Source organism: Zonotrichia albicollis, chromosome 14 (assembly GCF_047830755.1).
Source record: "Zonotrichia albicollis isolate bZonAlb1 chromosome 14, bZonAlb1.hap1, whole genome shotgun sequence".
NCBI lineage: Eukaryota > Metazoa > Chordata > Aves > Passeriformes > Passerellidae > Zonotrichia > Zonotrichia albicollis.
This window is the reverse complement of record NC_133832.1, coordinates 11,900,294-11,926,294: the sequence shown is the minus strand read 5'-3', so window position 1 is coordinate 11,926,294 and position 26,001 is coordinate 11,900,294. Positions and strand designations below refer to the sequence as shown.

The window sequence follows — 26,001 nt, the reverse complement described above, 5'->3', positions numbered from 1 at the left end:
GCTGTGAACTCATGTCTGCACTCGGGGATAAATATAGACCCGCCTGCCCCTCTCATACCCCTTCCACCGCGAAAGAGATTTCGCAATTTAACCCCGGCCCCGCTGTGACTGACAGGCACACATTGACGCTTCTCCCATCGGAAGCCCCAGCGATTTGTTAATGTTTATTCACAGCTCCTCGGTCTCCTGGGGGAACAGCCTGGCTTCCCCATGTAGGGCGCTGGCTGGCAGAGATGGGAGCTCAAATGTGAGGCAGGATGCAGTGAGGGTGCTGCAAAGGGCACCAGATGCCAGAGCACTCAAGATAGGATCCTGCTGCCTGGAGCTTACCCCCCTTAGGAAAACAAGTTATTTTTTGATCCACTCCTGGACAGCAAGGTTCTGCAGGGTAGGGAGAGAAAGCAGGGTTGCTCCCCTCAGCCTCGGCACAGCTGCTGTTTTAGGGGTGCTGTAGGGCTGGGGAGCAGTGCTGGGGAGGGGGTTCGCTCTGTCTGTGAGCCTCTCAGAGCCAGCACAACACAGCACCCACACCCACAGTGCTGCTGTGCTAACACTCAAAATTTTTTGTTTCCCACCCAAGAATGGCCAGCAATGCCAGCACCAGTGATGTGGAGGGTCAGCTCAGGAGCCCCAGCCAGAAGGTGGTGAGTATTTTGGGGCCTTATTTCACCAGGTGAGGTGGGAGCTGCTACAAGGACCTGCTTTGTGGCTGATAGATTTATAACTACTTTGCTTTGGGAAATACTGATTTGTCTTTTAGGCAAAGCACTTTGTATGGGAGGGGGGTAAAGGGCTGTGCCAGGTCTGGCCAGTGATGCTGGGTGGTGAGGGGGACTGGAAGGGACAGGAACACTGGGCAGGGTGACCCTCTGCATACCTGGATTTCAGAGGTATGAGAGAGCTGACCTGCTCTGAACTGAGAATGGGGGAAAGCTCCTGGCCTCCCCCAGGCCACACACAACAGCCAGCACAGAATGATTTTGCCAGAGATGAGCCCCAGATTTGCTTCCCTTTCCCACAGCAGGCAGTGACTCAGGGCTGTCCAGTGTCCCAGCTGTGGCTCTGCCTTCTCCCTGCCCCACTGCACCCCTGTCCCAGCTCTTGCCACTCCTTCTGCCCCTTGTCCAGGTGCAAGGGACTGTTCCAAAACCATCTCTGTCCTGGGCTGCAAAGAGAAACCACCTGTGCTCCATTCCAGACCTGACCTAGCTCCTGAGCTGAGAGATATCTGCCAGGAACCTGGTGCTGGGATCATCCCATCCTGCCCAGCCACCCCACAGAGACCCATGGGGTGAGCCTGGGGCTTCCTCAGCCTGCCTGGGCTGCCATGGAGCCCTGTGGCCTTTCCCAGCCAGCAGGACAGGACTTGGTGAAGGGTCACACAGCACAGAGCCAGGAGAGCTAGAAGCTGGAAACTTCTCTCCTTACAGAAGCCTCCTTCAGTTCCCAGGGTGAGGCCCCATGACGGGGGAATCTGTCCCCATATCCCCCCACAGCCCTGAGCATTGGCAGCAGCTCCTGAGTGTGGGCTCTTGCTGCCTCCAGGAGAGGCTGGCATGAGACTCAAAGGCCTTTTCTCAGTGCAGCACTAGGCACCAGTGTGGACTTCATCTGGGCAGTGTCCCATGCCCTGGCAGTCTGAGGAAATGTTTCCAAAATATCTCCTGGTAGCTCTTTTATCTAATGGGGAGAGTGGGAAGAAGAACACCTCCTCTTCCCCCTCTTTGCTGGTCACTCTTCCCCTTGTGCATGTCCTGGCAGATACAGCCCCCGCAGCTCCTGTCCCAGTCCCTCTCTGACCATGCTGGGGCTGCTGCTCCCCGGCTCCAAACCCTGCTGCTCTGTGCCCTGTTCCCTGCGTTCCCTGCGTTCCCTGCCCCTCAGGCCAGGCAGAGCTGCTCGGGTCGGGCTCCAGCCCGGGCTCTGGGTCTGTTCCAAACGCCGCCCCGGCCCTGCCAGCACCGGGGGCATTTTCTGCCAGCAGCGCTCCCGGAGAGCCCCACAGAGCTTCACTCAGCCCATCAGGGCAGCCAGCGGCGTGGGGAGGGTTTACAACCCCCAGGCTCCCCAGGGGACACGCTCAGCCTTTGGGGTCAGTATTTTCCCCCATTCTCACTGTGCTGCACTATTTGTGTGCATGAGCAGAGTTCAATTTTTCGTCCCCAATTCAAAGGCGTTTCCAAGCAAGGCTTTCGCTGAGCCCTCGGCCACATCCCGGCTCTCCCGGGAGGACCCGCGGCTTGCAAATATCGCGCACCCGTGCGTCCCGGCTCCGGGAGGTGCCCGGTGCCGGTCCCGGAGCGCAGACCCGGGGCGGTCCCGCGGAGCGGCGGCTCCGGCCGTGCCCGAGCGGCTCCGTGCCCGGTCAGCAGCCCGCAGGTCCGGCCGGGACCGGCCCGAGGGCTGAGCTCCGCTGGCCGCAGAACGCACTGAAATACCGGAGGTGCCGAGGCCATCCCGGGGACAGCATCGCCCTCTCCCCGGCCATGCCCGGGCTGAGAGCAAGGTCAGCACCTTCTCCCCTCATCCTGCCTTTGGAGACCTGCCCGGATCCAGGGGAATTTAGGGACGGCTTCCGTGTCTCAAGCGGCTCTGGCCCAGGCACAGGATTTGTGTTCCCGAGTTCTGGACAAACAAGTTTTCACCCCTTAGGCAAAATACAAAGTCTTGCAACCTGGGGAGATGCTTTTCCCTGGAACTCGGTGTAATTAAAAGAGTAACAACACAGGGATTTCTTCAAAGGCTGAATTCTTGCTCGCACGCCAAGGAAAACAAGCTGGTTGATCTCTTTAATACTGCTGCCTGCTATCGTCTGTGGCAGCACAGAGAATGTGCACTTGAACTCAGAGATGTTGCAGAAGTGTGGGAACAGTCCCAGCCTTCCCAGACCACAGGTTTTCTCTGGTCATGTTCATGCAGGTGGAAAAAGATGAGTTTCTGTAAGTGCCAGCACAAGGAGACAGTGCCCAGTGTGACAGCAGTGACGTACATGTAATGGAAAAATGGATGCTGGGTTCTGAGTGATCTTAAGTTGGAACAGCCAAAACTGCCTCTCTTTAACTCAAGAGTGATGATGGGAAAATGGAAATTTGAAACTTTTCCAGATATTAAGTGCTTTTGCATTTATTTTTGGCCAATGAGAAGTTCAGCTTGCCTGTGGGGGTTGTGTTCTGCAACTCTTCCAGGAAAATAAGCATGAGGAGAAGGTCCAGGATCCTGACAGAGAGAAGCACGAGCCCAAGGCAGACATGGGGAGCAAAACCTGGGCAGACCTGGCTGGGGAGATGAAGATATTCTTGTGGAACCCGGAGGAGAGAACATGCATGGGGAGAACAGCCAAGAGCTGGGGTAGGTCCTTGCTCAAGCCCCACTTTTGGGGGTTGTTGCCTTTTCTGCTTCACAACAGATTCACCTGCCTGTGATTGTCCTTGATAGCCTGGACTGACCACCCCTGCCCATTTCTTTAGTACTAATGTTTCTAACTAGTTCAATAAATAACCAGTGAGGAGGACAAGCAGAAAACCATGCAGAAGGTACCCTTGGTCTGGAGGTTAATGTTGAGGGAGAGTTTGGAGGCAGAGATTTCAGGCTGCCCAGACTGTGTCCCAGACAGAAGTGTAGAGCCTGAGCAAGCATGGGAGCTGCAGGTCAGTGTGCTGCAGCTGTGCACCCTGCTGCCACCAGCGCTCCTGCCCTGCCTGTGTAACCCCTGGGACAGTGGCTCTGGTGCCATCAGGTTGGTGGGGAAGGTGCCCGGGCTGTGGCCGGTGTTGTGTGCAGGGGCACACCCTGGGGCAGAGCAGCCCTCCCTGCCTGGATCAGCCTGGCTCTGGGAAGAGAAGGGAAGGGCTGGTCAGCACTCTCACCCCACAGCTTCCAGGGCGCCCACAGCAGGGCCCACAGCGCTGCCAGAGCCAGTGCACTGGGATGTGCCAGCTCTGGTGGTTCTGAGTGCCCTGACTGCTTTATCCACATCCATGTGCCCTGCAAAATTTATTGCTGGGTCTGGAGGTGCCCAGGGGGGTTAAGAGCAGCCTGTGGGGTGAGTGCTGCTGCAGGCTTGGCCCAAAATCAAGGTGCCACAAGCACACGGGGTGCCACCCATCTTTGCAGCCCTGTTCTGCCAGCACCCAGCCCCCTTGGCAGAGTGAAAATCCCAGCCTGATCCAGAGGCACCTGCACATCCATCAGTGTAAGGCTGAACTATCAGGGGCTGCTGCTGGGTGTTTGCAGCCCTTGGCTGGCTCTGGCAATGCACCACAAGCCCCACACACTCCCATGCCCCTGCCAAGAGCTTTGGGTCTTATGCAAAGCCTGTGGTGGCAGCTGGGAGAACAAAGGAAGCTGCCCAGCAGCACCAGAGGAGTCTGAAAACCTGCCAGCATGAGTCTGGGACAGAGACCTTGACGTTCATGTTTGCACTCCTGTGCCCTTTGCTGGCCACAGAGGCAGAGCAGCTTTTCTGCTTCTTTGCTGCATGGGAAGGCACAGACCAAAGTGTGGGAGCAGTAGGGTGAGTCCTTGGTGATGTAGGTTTGGTTTTCTGGAGGCTCCTCCAGGTCCTGAGAAGCTCCTTGTGAGAGGATTTGCTCAGTGTGGTGGGGATGTGACCCTGGCAGTGCTGGCAGCACTGGGGTGGGTGCAGCATCCTCCTGTCCCCTGGGGTCACTGTGCTGTGCTATGTGACCCCCCATGTGCCCTTGGTGCACACACATTGCTCACTTGTCTCTACATGGGGGCAGGAGAAGCTACTACCAAAATCAACACTTATTTTAAAGTGAGAGCATTTGGAGGTGAGTGGAGCTGAACTTTCCCACTCTCAGCTGGGGAGGAGGGAATTTGCCCCCCTGTGCTGGCTCTAAAGGTGTCCCCTGGAATGGGGGCCTCAGGGGACTTGCACTCACCAACTGCAGGGAGAAAATGGCCACAAGGTCATCACTGCAGGCCCCAGCCCCTGGAAGGGCTGCACTCCCTCTCTGCAGGTGAAACACTCCCTGCTGCACTGCAGGAAACACAAAAATGGGAGCAGCAGTGGGAAGATACCCAACAAGCACCAGCTCTGCTGCCAGGCTGGGGCAGAGGCACCATCCAGCATCGCTCTGGCAGGGCTGGACATTGTCCCCTCTGTGCCACCAGCACCGTGCTGGCCCATCTGGCCCAGCTCAGCCCCAGCAGGACACAGCCCCAGCAGTTCCCAGCACGGTGGCCCTGGCAGAGGCACTGCAGGAGAGCACATCTGTGTTCCCAGGGCTCCCTCCAAGCTGCCGGAATATTTCTCCTGGGAAATATTTGGGTTAGGGCTTCACTTTGCTTTCTGAGCTGCTGGGTTTTATTCATAGGCTCTGGCCTCTTGAGACATCCTCAGCCAACAGCCTGGTCCAGAGGAAAAACAAACCCATTCCCTGAATGTCTGGGCCATGAAACAGTCAGTGGTGCTGCAGCCCTGAGCCAGGCTGCCTGCTCAGCCCCAGCACCAGGGGACAGGAATCAGGGCAGGAGCATCACCCCACAGCCCCAGCAGGAGTTTGGCTGAAGCCACGGGGTACCTTTGCATGTTGCCATGCCAGGAGGGGGTGGGAAGGGCAGGAGGGAATGTTGGGTCCATCTGTTGGAGAGAGCTGAGGCAGGCGGGCACACAGACCTGCTCCTGACACAGCTCTGGGAAGGGCCATGCAGCAAAAGGGACACAGAGCCAAAGAGCAGCTGCCCCAGCTCTGGAGCAGCTGGAATTCCTGCAGGCACAGACAGCAGAGTGTGTGTGCAGGGCTGGGCTGCAGCTCCCACCTCCAGCACGGACTCAGGGCTGCCGAGGACGCCGTGCTGAGCACGTCTGTGCATCCCTGTGGGACACATCCCAGGGGATGTGCTCTGCTTGCCTTAACAGCAACGTGCCTGTCTGTTTTGCAGGCTTGATCTTACTGTTTTACTTCATCTTCTACACGTGCCTGGCGGGAATGTTTGCCTTCTGCCTGTATGTGATGCTGCTCACGCTGAGCCCCTACACGCCCAGGTACCGGGACCGTGTGTCCCCGCCAGGTATGTACCCAGCCAGAGGCACCTCTGCCACCAGTGTCCCACCAAAATGGCATGGCCAGCACCTCAGGCAAAGCCCTGCAGGAGCTGTGCCCTCCTACAGTCACCCAGCCCTGCTAGCACAGGGCGTTCTCACCTCAGGGCACTGGCAGAACTGCAGGCTCTCTGCACAGGAGCAGACATCTTAAAAAGCCCCATGAGAAGCAATCACCCTGATGATAGTAATTGTTATTCTCATTGCACTGCTTACTGTTATCATTATTCTCAAGGCAAAAGCCAAGTTTAGGTATTTCATAGGTGATGCTGATGCATTTCAGCTGCTGGCCCTTTATACCTCATGCCTTCAAAATAAAATGTAAATCAAGAGTTGCTTTGATGCATTATTATTTGGGGGAGTTCTGTTAAGAGTGTGTTGAGAAAATCCTCTCCCTGTGTCAGACACAGCATTTTCCCTATGTTTTTGTGTTGGTGGGGAACAGAAGGGCCCCTTGCCCTACTCTCTTGGCTGGAACTGCCCACACAGCTGGGGACACAGGGGACCTGCAGCCACTCTGTGCAACCCCAGTCACTAACCCACAACACTGCTGAGGCTCTCCATATCTCCCAGGTTTCCTGGGATATTTTGATGTGTATGGAGTTCTCTGGGGGTGAAATGAAGGTGAGTGATCAGCAGGTTGAGGACAGAGTTGATCTGTGAGCTGGTGCTGCCTCTCTCATGCCTGTGCCCAGCCCAGCCCAGTGCCATGAACCAGCCCTGCAGCACACAGCCCAAGCCCATGAACGCTGCACCTACACCTGCCTTACCAGGGTCTGTCTCCTTCAGGAGTGATGATCAGACCATACTTGAATGGCTTCACCATTGCCTTCAACGTGTCCCAGCCCAACACGTGGCAGCCCTACGTGGACAGCATGCACCACTTCCTAGCAGGTGAGCTCTCTGTCACCCTGGGAGCCATGGGGAGGGGGTTTTATCCATGGATACATGCACGCAGTGCAGGAAGCTTAGCCTTTCCAGGTGTGATTTCTTAATGCCCTTGACATGTGGATGTTCTCTGAGAGTTTGGGTCTGTGCAGGCCTCAGGGGGTTTTAACAAGTCTGTTGTGTCACTGCCATATTTTATGAAAAATTTCTTTGCCCAGGATTTGCTCCTGGGAAGGTGAGAAGCCTCAGAGAAAAATGAAAACAATTATTATCTGATTTGCTTCTCCTGTGTTTTGCTGCTTTGGAATGTGTTTGGACATTGTTTACCAGCAGGTGGTTGTTTAATTGGTTTCACGTGAATTGTTTTGACTTAATGGCCAATCAGGGCCAAGCTGTGTCAGACTCTGAAGACAGAGTCATGAGTTTTTCATTATTATCCTTTAGCCTTCTATAAGTATCCTTTGTCTATTCTTTAGTACAGTTTAGTATAGTATTCTTTTATATAATGTAGTATCTCAAAATAATAAATTAGACTTCTAAGAACATGGAGTCAGATTCATCATTCCTTCCTTTGTCTGGGAACCTGACAAATACAACACTGTTGGTCTCCACCAGCTTATGATGACAAAGTTCAGGAGGAGAAGAACATTGAGTGTGTCCCAGGCCAGTACTTCATCCAAGGGGGGAGTGACAGTGAGGAGAAGAAGGCGTGCCAGTTCAAGCGCTCGCTGCTGCAGAACTGCTCTGGCATCCAGGACCCAACGTTTGGCTACTCCAGAGGCCAGCCCTGCATCCTGCTGAAGATGAACAGGGTACAGAGAAAGCTGCTTCTTTTCATTCCTTCCTTTGGGGCATCCCAGTGTGATGAACACCAAACAGGGACTGAAACTCCCTCACTTCTCAGGCCCAGGGGAAAAGGGAACGAGAAAGCCCAAACCTGCAGGCCATATCTGCCAGAAAACATTTTTAAAACCCACTATAAAATTTGTTCCATTTGGTTTGCTGAGGCCTTAGTGCTTGGGAGGCCTTCTGCCAGGCCCTTCTTCATGAGGAACTGAGCTTTAGGGGAACACCCCAGACCCCAGATGCTTTATAATGGGAGTTTTCTTAGAATTTAGTTGAAGTGTAATAGCATGATGGTTCAGTGCTCACTGCTGGGAAAATAAGCATAGGGGGATGTGAACTATGTGGGGGAGAGGCTGTGTTACTCCAGGGGGTCTGAACCCTCTCTGTATCCTCTGCGCTGCCCCTGCTGTCAGGCAGCAACCTGGCCCTCAGCCATGGGCAGGTTGCACGGTGTGGGGTGGCTGCAGGGACACACAGTCCTGTCCTGAGCAATGTGGCTGGCACCCAGAAAGGTTTGAGCCTGGAGAAGGGAGGCAGCACGTGCTTGGCACTGCATTTCACACCAGCATGGATGGTTTTGCTGTTGCAGATCATTGGCTACCGCCCTGGTGCCGGGGTCCCCGTGAGCGTGGAGTGCAAAGTGCAGGTACGCTTTCTCTGCGCCCCGCAGGGTGCTGGGGACAAGGACAAACCTCTCCTCCTTCTGAGGGACCTCAGCTCAGCACAGCTTGTCCTCATATTAGCCCCAAACACTCAGAGGACCCAGAGCAGCTCGTGTGTCTGGGCACAACTGGAGGCCAATCTGCTGAGAGTGACAGAGGCACCACTCTCCTGCTTCCCACCCTGCTCCTGCAGCCTCATGGGCACCACCATGGGGCAGCCTGTGGGCTGGGTGCCAGCTCCCAGCTGGAGCCTGGAGCGCAGTGGGAAGATGTAGGAACTCCTCATTTCCATCTCCAGCTGCTCTGCAGCATCCTCAGTCCTGGGGGCACCCTGCAAGCCAACAGCAATGGGGTGAAGGAAGGGTTCCCACTGCTCAGGCAGTTGCTGGATCACACCCTTGGAGAGCAAAGGTGCAGCAGGGAATCAGCAGACAGCAAACTGCAACCCTGCCCATGGCTCCACAGCTCCACTCTCCCCTGGCTGGAAGCAGGGCAGTGACTGTGTTCACAACAAACACAGCACAGCTGAGCTCAGCCAGGGGCTGCCAAGGGACATTTGCTCTGAGACGAGCTCTGAGGGGAGCTGTATTTTGTGTCCCATGTCCTGTGTATTTGTGTGTGTGCCTCTGTTTTTTTTCTGTTCACAGAAAGGCAATGAGAGTCACCTCAGGTCGGTGGATTTCTACCCTGGGAACGGGACATTTGACCTCATGTATTATCCCTACTATGGCAAATTCACCCACGTGAGTGAAGGGCTGGCATCTCTTTCTGCTTCCTTGGGAATGGGAGGGCAGGAGCTGCTGCACAGGCTCCAGATGTGCTGTCAGGCTATTTTGGGCAGATGTGGGCAGGACAGAGGCCACGGGCTATGGGATTACAGAGCTCTGTTTCTGTCTCTGACAAACTGTTTGTGTGTAACAGTGTGTGAGTGTGTAACTGTGTGTGAGTGAGTGTGAGTGAGTGTGTCTGTGTGTGTGTGGTTTTTAGGACAGCAGAAAGCATTTTGAGTCCCATGGTGTGGTGCTGTCCTGGGCAATGACCCCAGAGGCAAAGTGCAGTGATCCATCTTGCTAAGGCACAGGCACAGAAAGGCTCAGCATGCTGGAACCATGAACCATTTACAAATTATTTCACTGAACACAAAAGCCCTGCTTGCTTTTCTGCTCCCTCAAAAATGACACTTAAATCTCCTTTCTTTCCAGGTCAACTACACCTCCCCACTGGTGGCTATGCACTTTACAGATGTGCAGAGGAATCACTTGGTCCCCATCCAGTGCAGTCTGCATGGGAAAGGAATTATCAACGACCTGAACAGCGATCGCTTCCTGGGCCGGATCATCTTCACACTCAGCATTGGGAAGTAGCCCCTGCCAACTCCAGGCACTTAGGATAAGTCAATCAGAGGCTTTTTCCTTTTTAAAGCATCAAGCCAGCATTTTTTCTGCTAGGAAAAGCAGGCACATGGAGATTATTGTTAATTTATTTTTGTTCATAGTTAGGAAACCAATGAGATAAAATGGAGCGTGGATCCACATTTTTCATCTTCTGATGTAAATCATTATTAGGAAATATTAGAAGCTTTCCCCTGGGGAGAGAACTTGCAAAAGATTTCACTTTTGATTGAAAAAAACCTCTGGTATCCAAATGTTATTTTCATAAGACCTTTTATGAGTGATCCCTGTGGAATGCATCTTTCCTGGCTTTAAATTTTATTTTTTTTAGAATAGTTTTATATGCATTTCTCAGGCAAAAGCTAAAAAGAAGGTAGTTTATTAGCACTATTCTTGTTAAAATAATAAACAGCAAACATTCTGGATTATTCCTGCAATAACAGAGTGGAAAAGTGAAAATGGCAGCTCTCAAAATGCTTTCTAGGATCTCCAGCCCCAGAAGCATATTGAGCGCAGCATTTTACACAGCTTGGTGATCACACCCAAGGTGTTGAGCAAGGGCCACAGAAAATTGTTTGCCCTTGAACCCTTCCAGCTGTTCCTTTCTGAAGTGGGAAGATGAATGCATTTCTCCCTCTCTCCTTCTCACTCCAGCACTCCTCTCTGCCCCAGAGATCCTCACCCAGTCTCTTGGGCAGGGATGAGTGAGAGGAGCTCTCCTGTCACACCTCACAGGCTGGCAGCGCCTCCTGACCGGGCACAGAAGTGCCCAAAGCTCTCAGACCTGCTCTTCCCCATTCCAGAGGGGTTCCAGCTGTAATGCTACAGCAAAATGCAGGGAACTGCTCAGTCCCCTCACAGTTAAGGGGTCAGTGCTGGGGTGAGTGAGGGCATCAGTGTGTCACCCCGAAGGCTGGTGAAGCACAGGGAGCACTGCCCTGAGCAGCCCGAGCCTCCCTGGAAGGGACAGAGCAGCTGCACTCTGCTTGCTGGGAGCTACAGCCACAGCAGGACAGGGCACCGCGGGGTACAGCACCACTGGGAAAGCACTCTTACTAAATTACTGCCTGAGCAGGGGCATTAGGGTATGTTTGTCCTACATCCATAGCCAAGGAACTTCATCTGCTGTCATTTCCTGATCTATATCAGTCTCTAAGAAGTGATTTTTTTCTATTTAAAATAAAGTGACTACAGTAAAGTTAACTCTATGGTGGCATTCTTGAAACACTGGTGTTAAGAGATGCAGTTTGTGCTGTCAGTTAGGGACTGAATTTCCAAGCAGCATGTAACAACATCCTGGAATTCTGAGCACTTGATAAACTTCCCCAGGCCAAAGAGTTCAGTACAGTAAGACTCACTCTTCACCAAGCATCACAACTATCTGGCAAAAAGGATTTATTAAGAACTATTAAATACCTGAACCAGAGGCAGTTTAGGAACTAATTCTGCTCAGTTGTCATTATCCAGATGGCACTGATAGAACCAGGGCAGTGTATTCATTCTGCCTGCACAAATTATCTGCAAGGGCATCTTCTGACCAGCAGAAACTGCCTTCTGCCAAGGAGGATGCTGCTGGGGGAGTGGCTCTGCTTTTGATATCAGAAATAATTTAAACCCACAAGCATTTCTCTGTCTGCCAATTGCTTTAGCTCTTTTAAAGCATTTGAATTTGTGGGGTCTTGAAAGGAAACCAAACTCACTGTGTCTCATGCTATCAAATTAACAGCATTCACACTAGCACCAAGATAAAACTTTATTTAATATTTATTCCCTGTCTGTCGGTTGGAAGGATTCTGATGAAAGAGGAGGTCCTTTAGCAGATGCTGGACCCATGCTTTGACCAAATCAACACAAAAATCAACTGATTTGAATGTAAATGTGTGAACAGCTTAGAAGCAAAAGCTTGTGTTTCCCCACAAACATCCAGATCCAAGTACATTGACAATCCCTCTGGAAAAGCACTCAGAAATGGCATTCATATCTACTTACACTGAAACAAAGCTTAATAAACACAATAATTAACTTTATTTTCCATACACATATTCTGCTGTCAGCATATTTGTACAGTAATTTAAGATCTGGAAAGTTGTACATACTACTCTTCATGCTGCAACAACCTTAAAGTGCTGGATCCATTTCTGACTTCTGTTGAAGCTCAAAATAATACTTTCTATGTATATACAATAAATATATATATATGTATGTATGTGTTTGCATCTAGGAAATGACCACATTTCACTAAGATAGCCTTGCAAAAGTGATATTAAATACTTCAGTCTGCAATCTCAGCATGAGAACATAGCTGTGATCCATCTGCTGGTGGCAGAGAAGCACCACACTGGCAAGTGGGTGTACTCATAAAATGCCACTTGAAATAATTCCATTTAACACTGGTAGGGAAATCAAGTATTGCAAGAGCAAAGGTACGATACAAGAGACCAAGACAACCAAACCTAAAGCATACAGTTCAGCAGCATTGATTTACATTCCTAAAAATAAAAAAGAAAAAAAATTGGACAACTTGTTCCAAGAGCCCATTTGTACTGTGGAACCACTTTTGTCAGAATCAGGTAGAGTGTATCTTTGGTCACTGTGAGGACAAGAATAATTGAATATACAGGCATTTCTCAAACATCAGAACTAACTCTTTGGAAAACTCCCTTTCCTGAATACACAGCTATTGTGAATTACTTAAACATCAGTGCTGACTGTCACCTTTGTGTGTGTGAATTACTCAAGGTGCTTCCCCCACAGCATGGATACAGGGTCAATGTACAGGGAGATGATTAAATATTGAAGCAGCTTTAGTAAACACTTGCTGCAGAGGACAAAACTTTGTGTGCCCCCAGGGGTTATTGGCTGCAAAAGGCTTTTGCCAAGATGGACCAAAAAGGTCCGAAGAGCAAGAGGCTTCTTTCATTCCATCAACATGGACCTGATGGGAACGAAGCAGAACACAACCACAATGACTAAATTCAATTTTGATACAGTTTAGATATGGAACACAGGATTGCAAAGGTATGGCTAATAACAAAGAAAGCATCTTCAAACAGGAAAGATGCTCTCATTCCTTTGGAAGTCACTTTCTTCACTACACATATATTCATTCCTGCTTTATGATCAGCATTCCTCATGCTAGAAATTTTGTGCTCTTACACTGAAACAGCAATAATGAGGAGGTTAAAAGCAGATTAATTCTATCAAACCTGAAAGCTTTCATATCTCCACTTGCTTTCAGAGATCACAGCTTTTCAGTGATGCCCTGTTCACCTATGCAAGCTGTCCAAAGGAACTGCAGGAAGATCTGAGCAACCTGTGTTCTCAGTCAGCCTGAGTGCTCTCAAAATACTTTTGGTCCTCACATGGACCAACGCTGTGTAGTTTCTTTTATGTTCAGAATCAAAGCTGAGAGAAACTGCAGCCAGTGAAATTCCAGCCTCCCACCCTCATCTCACAATTGAGCTCAGAACAAAAGGAAAATGCAGTTCAACAAAATAGCACAGGAGACATTTCCTTCAGCAGACTGTTGCCTTTTCTGAGTAGCTGAAGTTCTCCAGACCTGAACCTTATCTTGGCAAATTAGACACCAGGGTAGTGCAAAACTGTTCAACCTACATTAGCAGCCAGCTTCTCTGTATGATGTTAAACAGATTAATTCACTGGAAGAATCAGATGTTCTTCTCATATTATGTCAGGCTATTAGTGAGATCAGGTACTACTTTTACATTCAGAAGGAATAGGAAATTCAGGCTGATTCACAAGAACAGCCATATGCCAAGCTCCCAACAGAAGTCTGTCGAGAGCTGGGTATTCATTTTCCCACTGCATGTACAGTCCCTTTTGACACGGCATTCACACTTTTAATTATAGTTTTAGCTGTAGCATTAACCAAGACAAGCTGTAGGCATCTAGAAATTTTCTTGTACAAAAAGATTAAACAACAGAAAGTTTTGTAGATGTCTTTACTAAAAATAATCACATTTCCCACAGGGACACACCAACTCTGTTCAATTCTCTGGTCCTCAGAACACTTACTTTCTCCAAAGTCATACAGTAGCTTTTGCAACTCATCTTCAGATTCATGGCATGTTATTCTATCATGAAGTTATTGTTATTCTGCCATGAAGTGACTTGAACTTTTTTAAACAAAGAAACCTTGAATTAATTTGTTTTTCTTTCTTTTTTTTTTTTTTAAGGAGCAGGCCAGGAAGTCTGGGAAAGGGAAAAGAACAGGGAAGGTGGGCAACAGAGATGGAATGAAGAGATTATACAGACTGATAGCCAGTACGACTTTTTCTTCTTCCAATGATGTAAGAGATAAAGACAAGAATGATAAGGAATCCAAGTGCCACGCCCACTGCGATGGGAATAAGAAAGTTCAGGTCAGAATCAGCAAGGCATTCTTCAGCTGCAGAAAGAGGAAAAAAAAAAAAAAAAAAAAAAGCAAGGGAGAATAAATTAGTAAGGGAAATCAAGCATTAGAAACCAAAGAAAGCAAGGAGCAAACAGGCATTTCTGAGAAATTACATTGTATTAGATACAAGAATACATGTAAAGTAAAATCAGTATTGAGTAAAGAATTGATGGAAAGATTGATTTCTTTAAACACATTTACTGCACACATCCTTTATATTGGTAATATACTTCTGATTTGTACATTTAATTTCAGCTTCCTCTAGCAAGCAGAGGATAGATTAGAAATGTGAGGACAAACCGGCAGTCTGAGCATGCATTAGCTGATCACACCTCAGAGTTAGCAGCAATAAAGCAACAGAAACCCCACACTGCTGTAGTGCTGCCTTGCCCAGGGGTCTTCCCAACCCTGGAGTCACCAGCACTCCTCTGGGTTCTAGACATGAAGGCATAAGGGACAATCCAAGCAACAAAGCAGAAACTTACTGAGAGCTGCAAGAGACAGCCAAGATAAATGTGCCTCTGGGCACTGCATGGAAAACACTGAAAGGCTCTGTTGGGGTGGGGAACTTTATTTTCCCTGTGAAAAGGTTATTAGTTTCAGTCGAGAACTACACAGACCTCACTGAAATTCACATCAGAGGGGAAAATGGAAGAGACATCTGTAACACTACAGAGGTTTTTAACACAGCTTGTAAAAGGTGAGGAGCTCCCTGCTGGCACAAACACCCATCAATGATTAGCAAACCGCGCTGGGAACTGGTTTCAAACTCGGGGGCAGGGCTTGGCATTCCAAGCTGTTAGTGAGGAGAGCAGAGCTCCACCTGCCTGTGCAGAAGGGCCGGGGTGAGGCAGGAGGCCGTGCCGGGCTCTCCAGCACTGGAACAGTGCCTGCTTGAGATGCATTTCATAAGGCAGCACTCCTGGTACAACTATCTTGTTCGAGTTTTTAATTAGGACACAGCATTACACACTGAGTCAACGCTTCCTCAAAAGTTGGCTGCTGTTTTTTCACAGAATCAGCATTATGTATGGGAAATGTATTGTCCTGCTTTAGCTTATGATTGTCCAGCACACACTTGCCATGGCCCCTCCCCGAAATACCACACAAAGCCTTTCACTAAGAGCAAGGAGAGAACAACACGTGGAGGCTCAACAGCTGAAAATGCTGAACTCAGATTATCTGAGGGCACATACTGCCAAGCAGAGCAACACTTGGAAGGAAAAGAAAAAAAAACAAGAGGAAAGGAACTATGCATCTTATACAGCTATTTCAAAACATTCTGATTGAGAAAATATTTAAACATCTTAAAGAGAGACATACATTTGATATTTAGTAATACTGTTCACTAAATACTAACACAGACAATTTGCTAGGTGCTGGGTAATGGGTCACTAAACACTAAATATGAATGGATTTGCTAAGGATGAAGGTGTCCAGCAGGCAGTGACAGAAATTCCCTCTTTTCTTCAAAGGAAGGAGATGGCAGCAGCACACATCACACTGTGGCACCGTTACAGGCAACTCCCAGGGTGAAAAAGGGGCCAAGGTTTCATACCAGGAACATTCCATCCTTGCTGGCACACATCTATCCAGGCATGGCTACTGTACAGTGCTTAGAAGCTCCAGAGGTGTCTTCAAGTGCAGAATTGGTAACTACAGCCCAACACAGCAGGGCCAGCAGGAACAGCTTTTTCCACTGACGTGGCTGAATGTGTCTCCATTCAAAAAAGTCAGAAATTTTTGGCCCAAAGTTTCTTTAGCCCCACTATAAAAGCTGCCCTCCCTTTTAATTCCAATCATGAGATTCAACCAACAGCCCCAACGTTTGTGTTTTATTAACATATGCTAAGGAAGAGAGAACACTGTGGTAAATAAAAAAAAAATTAAAAACCAGCCAAAGAAAAAACCAAAACAAGGAACAAATGACCAAACAAAATGCCCCTTCCAAAACCCAAATCCCATCATTCACTGGCTAGAAATGGTACTTTTGAGGACGATTAGCATGAAATCTTTAACCTAAAATATCAGAAACCTGGACATTAGAATACAATATTTAGTAAACTGTGTATAAGGTACTAAACCAACCACACTCTATAATAGGTTATACACATTAATATTCCACATCCACAGGTGTTAAATAAATTCACAATTTAAATGTTATTTCCACAGACCAGAACAAAACCAGCTATGTAACAGAATCTCAGATACAGACTGATTAGAGTTCACCTTACTCATTGAGTTTATTTTCTTTAAAAAAAGACAATACAAGACGTCTGTTTTCAAATCAGTTAAAAAATGTGAACAAGTTTCCTTAAGAAATAGAACAATCTTTATTTTTTTAGAGCACAGGTTAAACAGATTGACAGTTCCCTACGGAGCAATACATACAGGAAAACTAGTGGTTTTATAACAACAGGAAGTCAGGTGAAACTGATGTTTTTTGAACCAGTTACCTGCACATCAGTCTAGGAGTACTTAAAACTCTGAGCCAATGTACTTACAGGTTTTTGCAATGGTATTTCTAGTGCTGATTTTAGGAAGAAGTTTGCATGAACCTTCTATTTTATCATTTGGAAACTGTGTACAGTTCAAAAATTTGCAAGGTCAGAAGAATAGTGTGATGAATACTCCTTAACAGAGATGCATGTTTAACTGGTGCCACTGAACATCACTCACAAAAAAAAAAAAAAAAAAAAAAAAGCTAAAAAATCTATATGAACTTCTGCATTTGAGGATATATTAATATGAAAGTCATTAGATCCATTTTTTAAAATTAAAATGGTAAGTCTTGAAGCTTGTTTCATGATTAAACTTATAGCAGTTCCCCACTTTCATTAAAATGCATTTCAGTAACTGATGCAAAATTCAAGCTGTAGACTACAAGCTATAGTAAGCATTATCCACCCATACATGCTTCCTTGGCTAGTGTCAAGAGTAAACTGTCTTAACAAAAGAAAAAACCAAACCAAACCATTACTGAAAGAAGTGTATTTTATGATTTGTATACAAACATGCCACAGACATCTCTACAACCCTAGAGAACACTAATAAAACACTAGAGAAGCTTTGATGCAGGCTAAACTCATTCTAAATGGGGAGACAATGTTATGTTCATTAAATAACTAGCTTAGGCAGCTCATGTTATGACATATGCAAAAAAGCCACAATTATCTAGAAGTCTAAAAGACTTTTTTTTTTTTCCCATGCAGTAAGAATATGCACAAAGAGCCCAGAGCAAAGTTGTGCATCAAGGGTTAGTCTCTACAGAGCTGCAGTTAAAGAACAGTCCAGTTGCACTGCACTTTTTTAACCTACTTATTCTTTTCATACAGCAAGGAAAAACAGGTGTTGTGGGTCCATCTCTTGTTTGGCTTTTGCATTCTTAACATCAATAAATGCTACACCGCAAACAACCCAACACAAACATTCAACATTCAGAGTGCCAATGGCGGGCAGTTAAAGGTGAACTTTGACTGGCAGAGAACCATTCAAGATGAAGATTTAAAAACAGCTCAAGCTGCAACAACAGATACTGGCTCATTAAATGAAAGCATCTTTAAACAAGGTCATTCAAAGCAACAAGACAGACCAGTTCTGTGCAGAGTATGGTATGAAGTTAAGTGCACTTTAAAGTTCTGGAATATTTAGAAAGGTTATTCCCTTTAAACTGATGCCAGCAAAAAAAAGCTTGCATTAATTTAGCAGAAGTCTGCCTTAGGTGAGTATTTTAGATGATTGCCAAGGTATAATAAAGAATTCAGTGCCTAACAGGTTTTTTTTTGAAAGCATCTGGAAACGGCACTGAAGTCTTCCCATATATTCACCATTTGGCAAATTACCCATTTTGTTTGTACAGCCACGGTATAGGAATGATTCCTGAAATTACACCAAGGCAGGAGTAAATTACCGAAATCCTAACAAAGGCAAGTAAGTTACTGCTGCCACTTCCAGAGATCACTTAATTACCAGCCTGAAGTTCAATCCTATGGAAAACAAAGTCGCTATTGGGCATTAGACAATCCTTGTTAAATACTGTACAAGTCAACAGGGTGACTAATGCTGCCAGCTTAACCCACAATTACAACAACAACTAAGGAACGCAGAGGAGAGAAGCAAGTACAAATTCTATGCTAATCTGGGAGATGCCCAAAGCACATCAGTTCAGAACGTGTTATTGTTTCAGGCTAGTATTTGTAAAAAGCAGAAATAAATCCTAAATGCTTTAGGACTTTTGCAAGAAAAAATCCTTAGCCTAGCAATTCATCCAGGATTTGACATCTTCAAGACAGCTATGAAACCCACATGGTCTTCTTAGGGCAGGAAAATAAAGTGTAATTCTGCTTCATCTGAGATAAACATTCTCCCTTTATTCTCAACTCCAATTAGCTGTGGCTAGTAATTACTCCTAAGTTTTGGGTCTTTTTTGGACTTCAGAACTTGCACTTGCTTTGTTTAGAGTGAAATCACAACAGGAATCACGCTTAGATTCACAAAGTTTGATATCCAGCATAGCTTTTTCTTCTGCCAATTATGTAAGCAACCACTATAATGGCAATCAAGACAGCAAGTGCAGCACCAACTACAATTGGGATTAGAATGCTGTCATCATCCAGCGAACACTCCTGGGCTGTAGGTGAGAAAAAGGTTGCAATAAGGAATAAATAAAGACAGAACACTTCCCAAGTGTGGTATAAAAATCTGTTTTCCTTAATATGAAGGTATTAAAAAATCAAGTATTATTTAAACTAAGTGCGAAAGAACTGCAGAGGTCTCATCAATACATTTAGCATATTTAAGCATTTTAATTAATATAAGCATTAATAACCTATAGCAAATTAAGGGTGTACAAGTTTTCCTGTGCACAAGATCTGCACTAGGGAAGGGAGCAGCCATTTTTCTACATTCACAAACCAGGCTTATCTATTTCATAATTAAAGCAAGTCTGGTTGGTACTTTCACTCATTAAGGATAAAAAGTGACCTAGATTTGGTATCAAGAATCTATCCAGAACAAAGACATGCTACACAGATAAAATAACTATAATTAGAAGAAAGCTAGCTGCAACTTTAACTACAGAGTGAAATGGGTCCATAACTCTTTAGAAAGACTAAACTGTTTATCTTACTTTTGTCTAAAACCAGAACTTTTCAATCCATGTGTCTACAGATCAGTCTAGTCCAGTAAGACTGTGCTGCAAGTATTAGCATTAAGCACAAAGACCAGTTTGCACTAAATATTAAGAGGTAATTTAAGACATTTCAGTTTTCTCCAGACAAGATCAAGATATTGCAGCAAACAAACATTTCAGAATCTCTTTTGTTCTGGATATTCAAGACTGCCTCTGAAGGAAACCCTGACAGTTCATTCTTCCCCAACACTCCTATTCCTCAGACTGACAGGTAAAAAGAAACAAAACACCTAACAGTATTCCCAAAGTGAACTTCTGCAAAAGTTCTGAGCTACAAATTCTGCAAGTCAAGATGTTATCAAGTAACTTCTAACCTATTCTGCACAGCAACCCTTAAGTCCCTATTCAGTGTCTCTTGTTCATTCAAGTTTTGTGAAGAACCACACACTTAGCAGACATTTTTTAAGCGAGAACAAAGCTTTGCTTGAACTTGAATGTCACTCTCAGAACTTCTCTTCATTCCATGTATATCTAAACATAGTTTAAAAAATTGGAACAAGAGCTTCTGAGATAAAGTGCTTGCACCTAATGGTGGTGCTTTTTAGCAAGTGAGAATTTTGCAAGTATCACTAAAAAACAAAAACATAACTCTTACCTGTAGCAAACTTATTTGCCTCCACAAGGAATGGCTGAATCCTGAGATTAAAAGTATGAACTTGAACATTTTCATTAATCTGAAGGGTTTGCTCTTTTCGGCACATGTAAGAGCTACCAAGGAAAGCATCCCACTTGCTTAAGTTGTTATTATCTGCACTTGAAATGACTAAACAAAGAAGGAAAAAAAAAAGAAAGAATTTGCATGTTCACTTAAAATGTAAGACAGTTGCTAATACAGTAAGACTGAGTAGCTGAATCTAGAGGGGCCAACACTTCAACACTAACTAGTCTGAAAAACAAAGTAGTGCAAAGTGGGATTGATCAGCTTAACCAGAAATCAGAAACTGAAGTTATTACAGTAACCTCTCTTTCACATGTACATGACATCAGGCTTTCCTTATACCTCCACTCATCTCAGTGCTGCAGAGTTGCAAGTGCTTTAGCTTTAATGCTCTTTAACTGCTGTAGCTATGACAAGCAATTAAAAAAAAAAGAAAACATATGTTTGTTGGGAAAAAAGTATACTTTAGCTTCTGAAGGACTGGCCTTTTTTTAGTGAGAGTACAAGTGGTTGGAAGATACAGCAGCATTTTCAAACAAAGAAGACAACAACTGGTTTAGGAAAAAAACTTCAAAGTTGGTACAATTAGATTTCACACCACAAAAAATTACATTACTGAAAAGAGTTATCAAGAAGCCCTTCTGATTTACAGTGATTCCATTAGCAGAAGTTTCAGGAATTGTAGAGTGGTCCCACACTGTTTAAAGTAACTCTTACAGACGTTTCTGCTTATTATTTTTGTTCATACCAACTTCTAGACAGAGTAGGAGCTAACAGTAAGCATGAACAACACAGAAGAAAAGCCAGAATTATTTGATGCAGACATTGAATAACATATTACCCTTGTTTAAGACAGATACTGTTTCTTACCAGAACCATTCAGACGGTTGAGCAGAGTAACATTCACCTCTCTCAGATAAAATTTCTGTACACTTGCACTCGCATTTTTCTGTTCAAGAAGCAAGAACCAAGTGTCAGTGTGCAATTTTGCATTTGTCAGTTTAAGAACACATGCTTTACAAAAGCCAACACATTTACCAGTCTTATATTTTCTACCACTTTAACCCAGTTCTCCATTTGTCCTCAAGCACTCAGCTGGCCAGTTCCACTTCCCATACAGGAAATGCCGACCACCAGCAAGCAACAGGAGGATTTTACTGTAAGTGATCACCATGCATGCTGTTAAATGATAAATTCAGTTTAAAATAAAAGAAATTACTTACAACAGCAAATGTGAAACCAATCAGTGTGCTATTTCCATCATTCAATTTCAGAGTGGCTGTTGTGTTACCACAGGCACCATCTGCGACAGTTGTATTTGGATTGATGTTGATCAGAAGAGGCTGAAATACACACAAAGTACATCAAAGACATTCAGTTGCTTTGGAATACATTGTCTCAGTCAGGAACAGTCTTGGGTTAGAGGAGCTTGTCATAAATATGACAGCAGGGAGAGCTGAGCTTGGCTGCTATGGAACCAAGGCTGTTTGAGTTAAATTTACAGGCTGGCAGTACTGAAACAAACAAATTCCTTGAGAAGTGTTACTTTGTTCCCTAACACAACAAGCTACCCTCCGAGGGGAAAGTAGGGAACCAACAGCCGTAAAAGCTAAGAAAGTTCCAGACTTTTAATCATGTTAGAAGTATTGCCAATAAAAAGATCTGTTGAATCCATAGGTTTTTGAAGACCTGTATTATGCAACAAAACCATTCTGATGTCAGAGAGGTGCTACATATAATACTTAGAAGCAGTTCTGGACAGCCAGCACGTACACAGCAATACTCTGCATTCAGACTTCACACCGAATAACTACAGCAACTTTTCAAAAGAAAAAAGAAGCACCTTGTCTTGGGAAACATTCAGTTGCAGCCCCACAGATGCCAGGAAACACGTTTTATTTCCACTTTTAAGAGAATAGTTTCCTGTGTCTGGATTCTCCACAGGCTTGGGAGGAGTTGGAGCAGGAGGTGCAGCAGTGGTAGGTGCAGTAGTTGCATTGGCACTAGTAGGTGGAACAGTAGGTGCAGAAGTAGGTCTATCAGCAGGACATCTAGTCTCTGAAAAGACATTTTAATCACTATCTCATTACTGAAATTTTACTGAAGTCTAATTACTCAGACAAAGTACAGTTGCCACTTATTCTCAGAAATCCTATAACACTCAGTTTTAAACCCACACTCAGTACCACTTGCCTCTGACACAGGGAAGCAAAACACACAAAGACATTAAGTTGTTTTAAAACAAGTGTGACATGTATTTGCTGTCAGCCAAGTTAGTGGCCCTATTAGGCTACATGCAGCAGGATGCTGTGCTTGTATCTTTCCTGAGCTATGAGATGAGACAACAGGCTCTGGACTACTCAAATGCAACAGCAGAGGCCACCACTGCAAGTGGAAGGCAGTCAGCTAAAACCCCTCAAACCCAAATGATTTACTCAGCAACAGTAGCTCTGAAGTGCTTATTTTTAATACCCCAATTACTGGAATACACACTTGAGAAGAATCCCACCTTGGCAGGCAAACAATCAATAGTACAACACACTACTAAATCCGTTCTCCTAAGCTATTTTTCCAGGAACAAGGAAAGAAATGCTAGAGGATATTTATATGGATATTATTAAATACAACACATCTTAGAATTGGTGGATTTTTTATTATGGGACTTTGTTCCCTGCACTAAGGTGCAAGACAAAAAAGCTCTATCACAAACTGAAATGCTCACCTTTTTTACTGACTGTGCCATTCTGAACAAAAGCCTGCACAGTAACATTCCAGAAAATCTGCGTTATATTTTCTGCTTCAATAACGAAGGAATTGTGACACACGAAGACAGTGTTCAGCTGAACTGGACCTGCAGGATCCTTCATAAAAATAGTAACTGGTCCTACAAATAAGCATAAATATTTTAATGCCTTATGAACTACAAGAACTTAGAGGTAGTGTTACATTTTATATCATTTCATAAGACAAAGACTAAGCGATAATTAAGCTTAACAATCTTCAGCTCTCCTGAATGTTCTCCCTGTATGTCCTGACCTGAAGTGATAGGTAATGCTAGGAGTAAAGCCAGGAGTAACCAAGCTTTCAGAACTATACAAGCCATAAGAAAGATGAACCCTTTTACTTAAGTTTGTAAGGAGAAAACAATTCTATTATTAGTAGGCATTAGTACACAGACAGCCTAACACTGTATTGCTTAGCAAGGTAGAAGGTCAAGCAGTGCCCACTAAAATTAATCTTCCATGTGCCTGCTGTCCAGCTCACTGATCAAAGCTGTTTGTCCTTCCCTTTCTCTTCCACTTACAGGAATTACACATCCAGTGAAGCCATTTGGCCTGCACTGTTACCCAGCAGGCAGGTACAAGGAGCAGCAGTTGGCAGCACGTGGTTCAGAACTCATTACATTCATTACTAACTCCTGGATTGCTCCTTACTTCGAAGGAGCCAAGCCAGGTCAGGTACACGAGGTCTGACACTTCTGGCTGAGATTGCTTTGCAAGTCAGATTCTGAACTGAATGTTACCTTTTCTCTTAGCATCAGGAAATACAGCTGTGTCATTGGTGTTGTAGGTCAGTGTCATGAAGTCTCCCTGGTAAGTTTCATTGTTTTTTGTGATGTTAATGCTCCAAGAATGACCTTCTCCAAACTGCACTGCCACAAGGGCAGCCTGTGTGTCATTGCCACAGACGCTTCCATTGTGTGTCGCACTGGATGACAAATTCAGGGTTGTGGTTTTCTAGAAGAAAAGGGGAATTTAAAATGCATTCACATGCAGCTCTTCCCCATGACAACATTAGAAACTTGCTGGAGTTAGCTGAAACCTTGCTGAGATTATTTTAGGTTGTTCTGGAAAATTATGGTAAAGGCTCCTTGACACCTGCCTGAGAAAGGAGCTGTAGCAGATTCAAGTACAAAAGTACAACTCTAACCTGGCTGTAAACCCTGATCATGTTGAGCTGCAATTACATTTACTGCTTGGGTTAAGAACATAACTACACTTGTACTGGTTAGACTTGGTGAGTTTTGTGTACATCATTTAAGTACGAGCAACAGAGTACTTTCAGTAATTTGTATGACTGAGAACTTATTCTTTACTTTATAAGGACTATATAGGAATATTCCTCTCAACTGACTTAGTAAAAAAAAAAGTAAGAAATCAAACACCCTAGGTAAAAGAGCTTAAATTTTAATCCAGGTCAAAATCCAATTCTTAGCAAGAGTTACTCCTAAATACTTACATAATCACCATTGTTTGATTCATATGTTATCAAGAACCTCATCATCCAATTTGCATACAGGCATGTAGCATTGGAAGCATCCTTTATATCTACTTCAACTGCATAGGACTGGAAAAAACCTGTAAGATATGATTATCAGCTATTAAGACGTTGATTTTTCTTAATTTTCTAGAACCACTTAAGAGGACAGCTCATCACAAAGCAGTAAATTATGTCAGGACCATAATCAATTTACCAGACGGTTCAAAGAATAGATAGATTTCTAAAAAGCATCAAAAATAGGAAGCACACCACAAAGCTGTCAAAGCTGTCAAAAATTAAGAGAATGTTTTATAGTCTGTTTACTTGACAAACTAATAATCACAAAGCATTGACTGCCCAACACTGGGCACTTTTAAGATTTGGCTGTACAGGGTGTTGGGCCATCTCGTCTAGACCATGTCTTTGCCAAGAAAGGCTGGACCAGCTGAACCTTGAGGTCCCTTTCCACCTAGAATTCTGACTCTCTGAAATAAGCATCAGCTTTCTGGTGACACAGTGGGTAAACCAAAGGGCATGAACACAGCATTTAAACAATGCGCTGCTTGTAGACTAGGGTCTATTATTTTTATTATTTTATGTGTTGTATCAGGGATTGCGGCTCAAGCTGACCCCCAAGAGACAGGTTCGGCAGTGCCTTCATTGCGCTTCCACCATTCCCAGCTCGAGACACACGGGCGTTAAATCCCCTCTGCCTTTTAGGAGAACTTTCCCCAGCTGTTGTGCTCCCGACGCGGTGACTCCCGGCACGGACGCTGCCGTGCCCGCGGCCCCACGCCGAGGGGTGCTGGCAGAACGGCCGGGCCGGGCCGGGCCGCGCGGGTGGGCCCGCGGTGCCGGCCGCCGGGCCCCGGCCCTGGGCGGAAGCGCCCCGAGGCTCCCGGCCTCCCCGGCCCCGCCGCTGTCCCCTCCCCTCCCGTGGGTGGCGGCGCGGGGGGGCGGCAGCGGCGGCGCCTCCGCCCCGGGGCCGCCCCCTGAAGGCGCCGCGGGGCCGAGGCGGCCCCGGGACCCCCCGGGACCCCCGGTGCCCGCGCGTGACGGGGCGGGGAGCGGCGCGAGCCCGCGGGGACACCCGAGACCCGCTCCCCTCCCCCGGGCCCCGGCGCTGCCCCGCTCACCAGAGACGCCGAGCAGCAGCAGCGGCAGGAGGAGGCGGCCGCGGGAGGAGGCGGCGGAGCGGCGCGGGCCCATGGCGGCGGCGGCGGCGGCGGTGGTGCTGCTGCTGCTGCTGCCGGCGGCGGCGGGGACACCGGGGCACGGCGAGCGGCCGGGGCGAGCGGGCGCGACAAAAACCTCGCTAGCGGTCATGTGAGGGGCGGGGCGGGGCCGCCCGCGCGCCGCCAATCGCCGCTCGGCGCCGCCGCTCGATTCCGTGGATCGCGGACGGGCCGCTCGCCGCGCGCCGCCTCGGGCGGGCGGGTCTGGTTTGATCCGCTCCTGTCCCAGTCCCGGTCCGGCGGCGGCACGGGCAGCGGGGACAGCAGCGGGGACAGCGGCGGTGGCCTCTGCAGGGGCAGGGTAGCGGCAGCTTGTTCTGGCCCTCGGCAGTGTTTGCGGTGTGCCCTGGCGCTGCTCCAGTCTGGGAAGGGGTACCTTACAAGCGGTG

General features: G+C 46.7%; 2 protein-coding genes across 5 annotated transcripts; one reads left to right on the top strand and one right to left on the bottom strand.

Annotated features, from left to right (window-relative positions):
• Positions 1–239: 239 nt before the first annotated feature.
• Positions 240–12,733, top strand: ATP1B4 (ATPase Na+/K+ transporting family member beta 4). Of its 2 annotated transcripts, XM_074551496.1 has the most exons (9): positions 240–388; positions 581–644; positions 3,186–3,348; positions 5,908–6,036; positions 6,857–6,961; positions 7,571–7,767; positions 8,391–8,447; positions 9,111–9,206; positions 9,666–12,733. In XM_074551496.1, the coding sequence occupies exons 2-9, from the start codon at positions 582–584 to the stop codon at positions 9,825–9,827; spliced, it is 972 nt and encodes a 323-aa protein (XP_074407597.1). In that variant the 5' UTR covers positions 240–388; position 581; the 3' UTR covers positions 9,828–12,733. The 2 variants fall into 2 exon arrangements, with proteins under 2 accessions (XP_074407597.1, XP_026647702.2); XM_026791901.2 differs by lacking the exon at positions 240–388 and having other exon boundaries at positions 396–644.
• On the bottom strand, positions 11,857–25,718 carry LAMP2 (lysosomal associated membrane protein 2). 3 transcript variants are annotated; one of them, XM_074551495.1, is made up of 10 exons: positions 25,640–25,718; positions 25,514–25,600; positions 24,357–24,475; positions 23,641–23,854; positions 22,840–23,001; positions 21,961–22,175; positions 21,341–21,460; positions 20,988–21,066; positions 20,055–20,222; positions 11,857–14,262 (listed from the first exon to the last, which is right to left on the bottom strand). In XM_074551495.1, the coding sequence occupies exons 1-10, from the start codon at positions 25,701–25,703 to the stop codon at positions 14,120–14,122; spliced, it is 1,371 nt and encodes a 456-aa protein (XP_074407596.1). In that variant the 5' UTR covers positions 25,704–25,718; the 3' UTR covers positions 11,857–14,119. The 3 variants fall into 3 exon arrangements, with proteins under 3 accessions (XP_074407596.1, XP_074407594.1, XP_074407595.1); XM_074551493.1 differs by having other exon boundaries at positions 25,514–25,718; XM_074551494.1 differs by lacking the exon at positions 11,857–14,262 and adding an exon at positions 16,087–18,904 and having other exon boundaries at positions 20,061–20,222; positions 25,514–25,718.
• Positions 25,719–26,001: the final 283 nt, after the last annotated feature.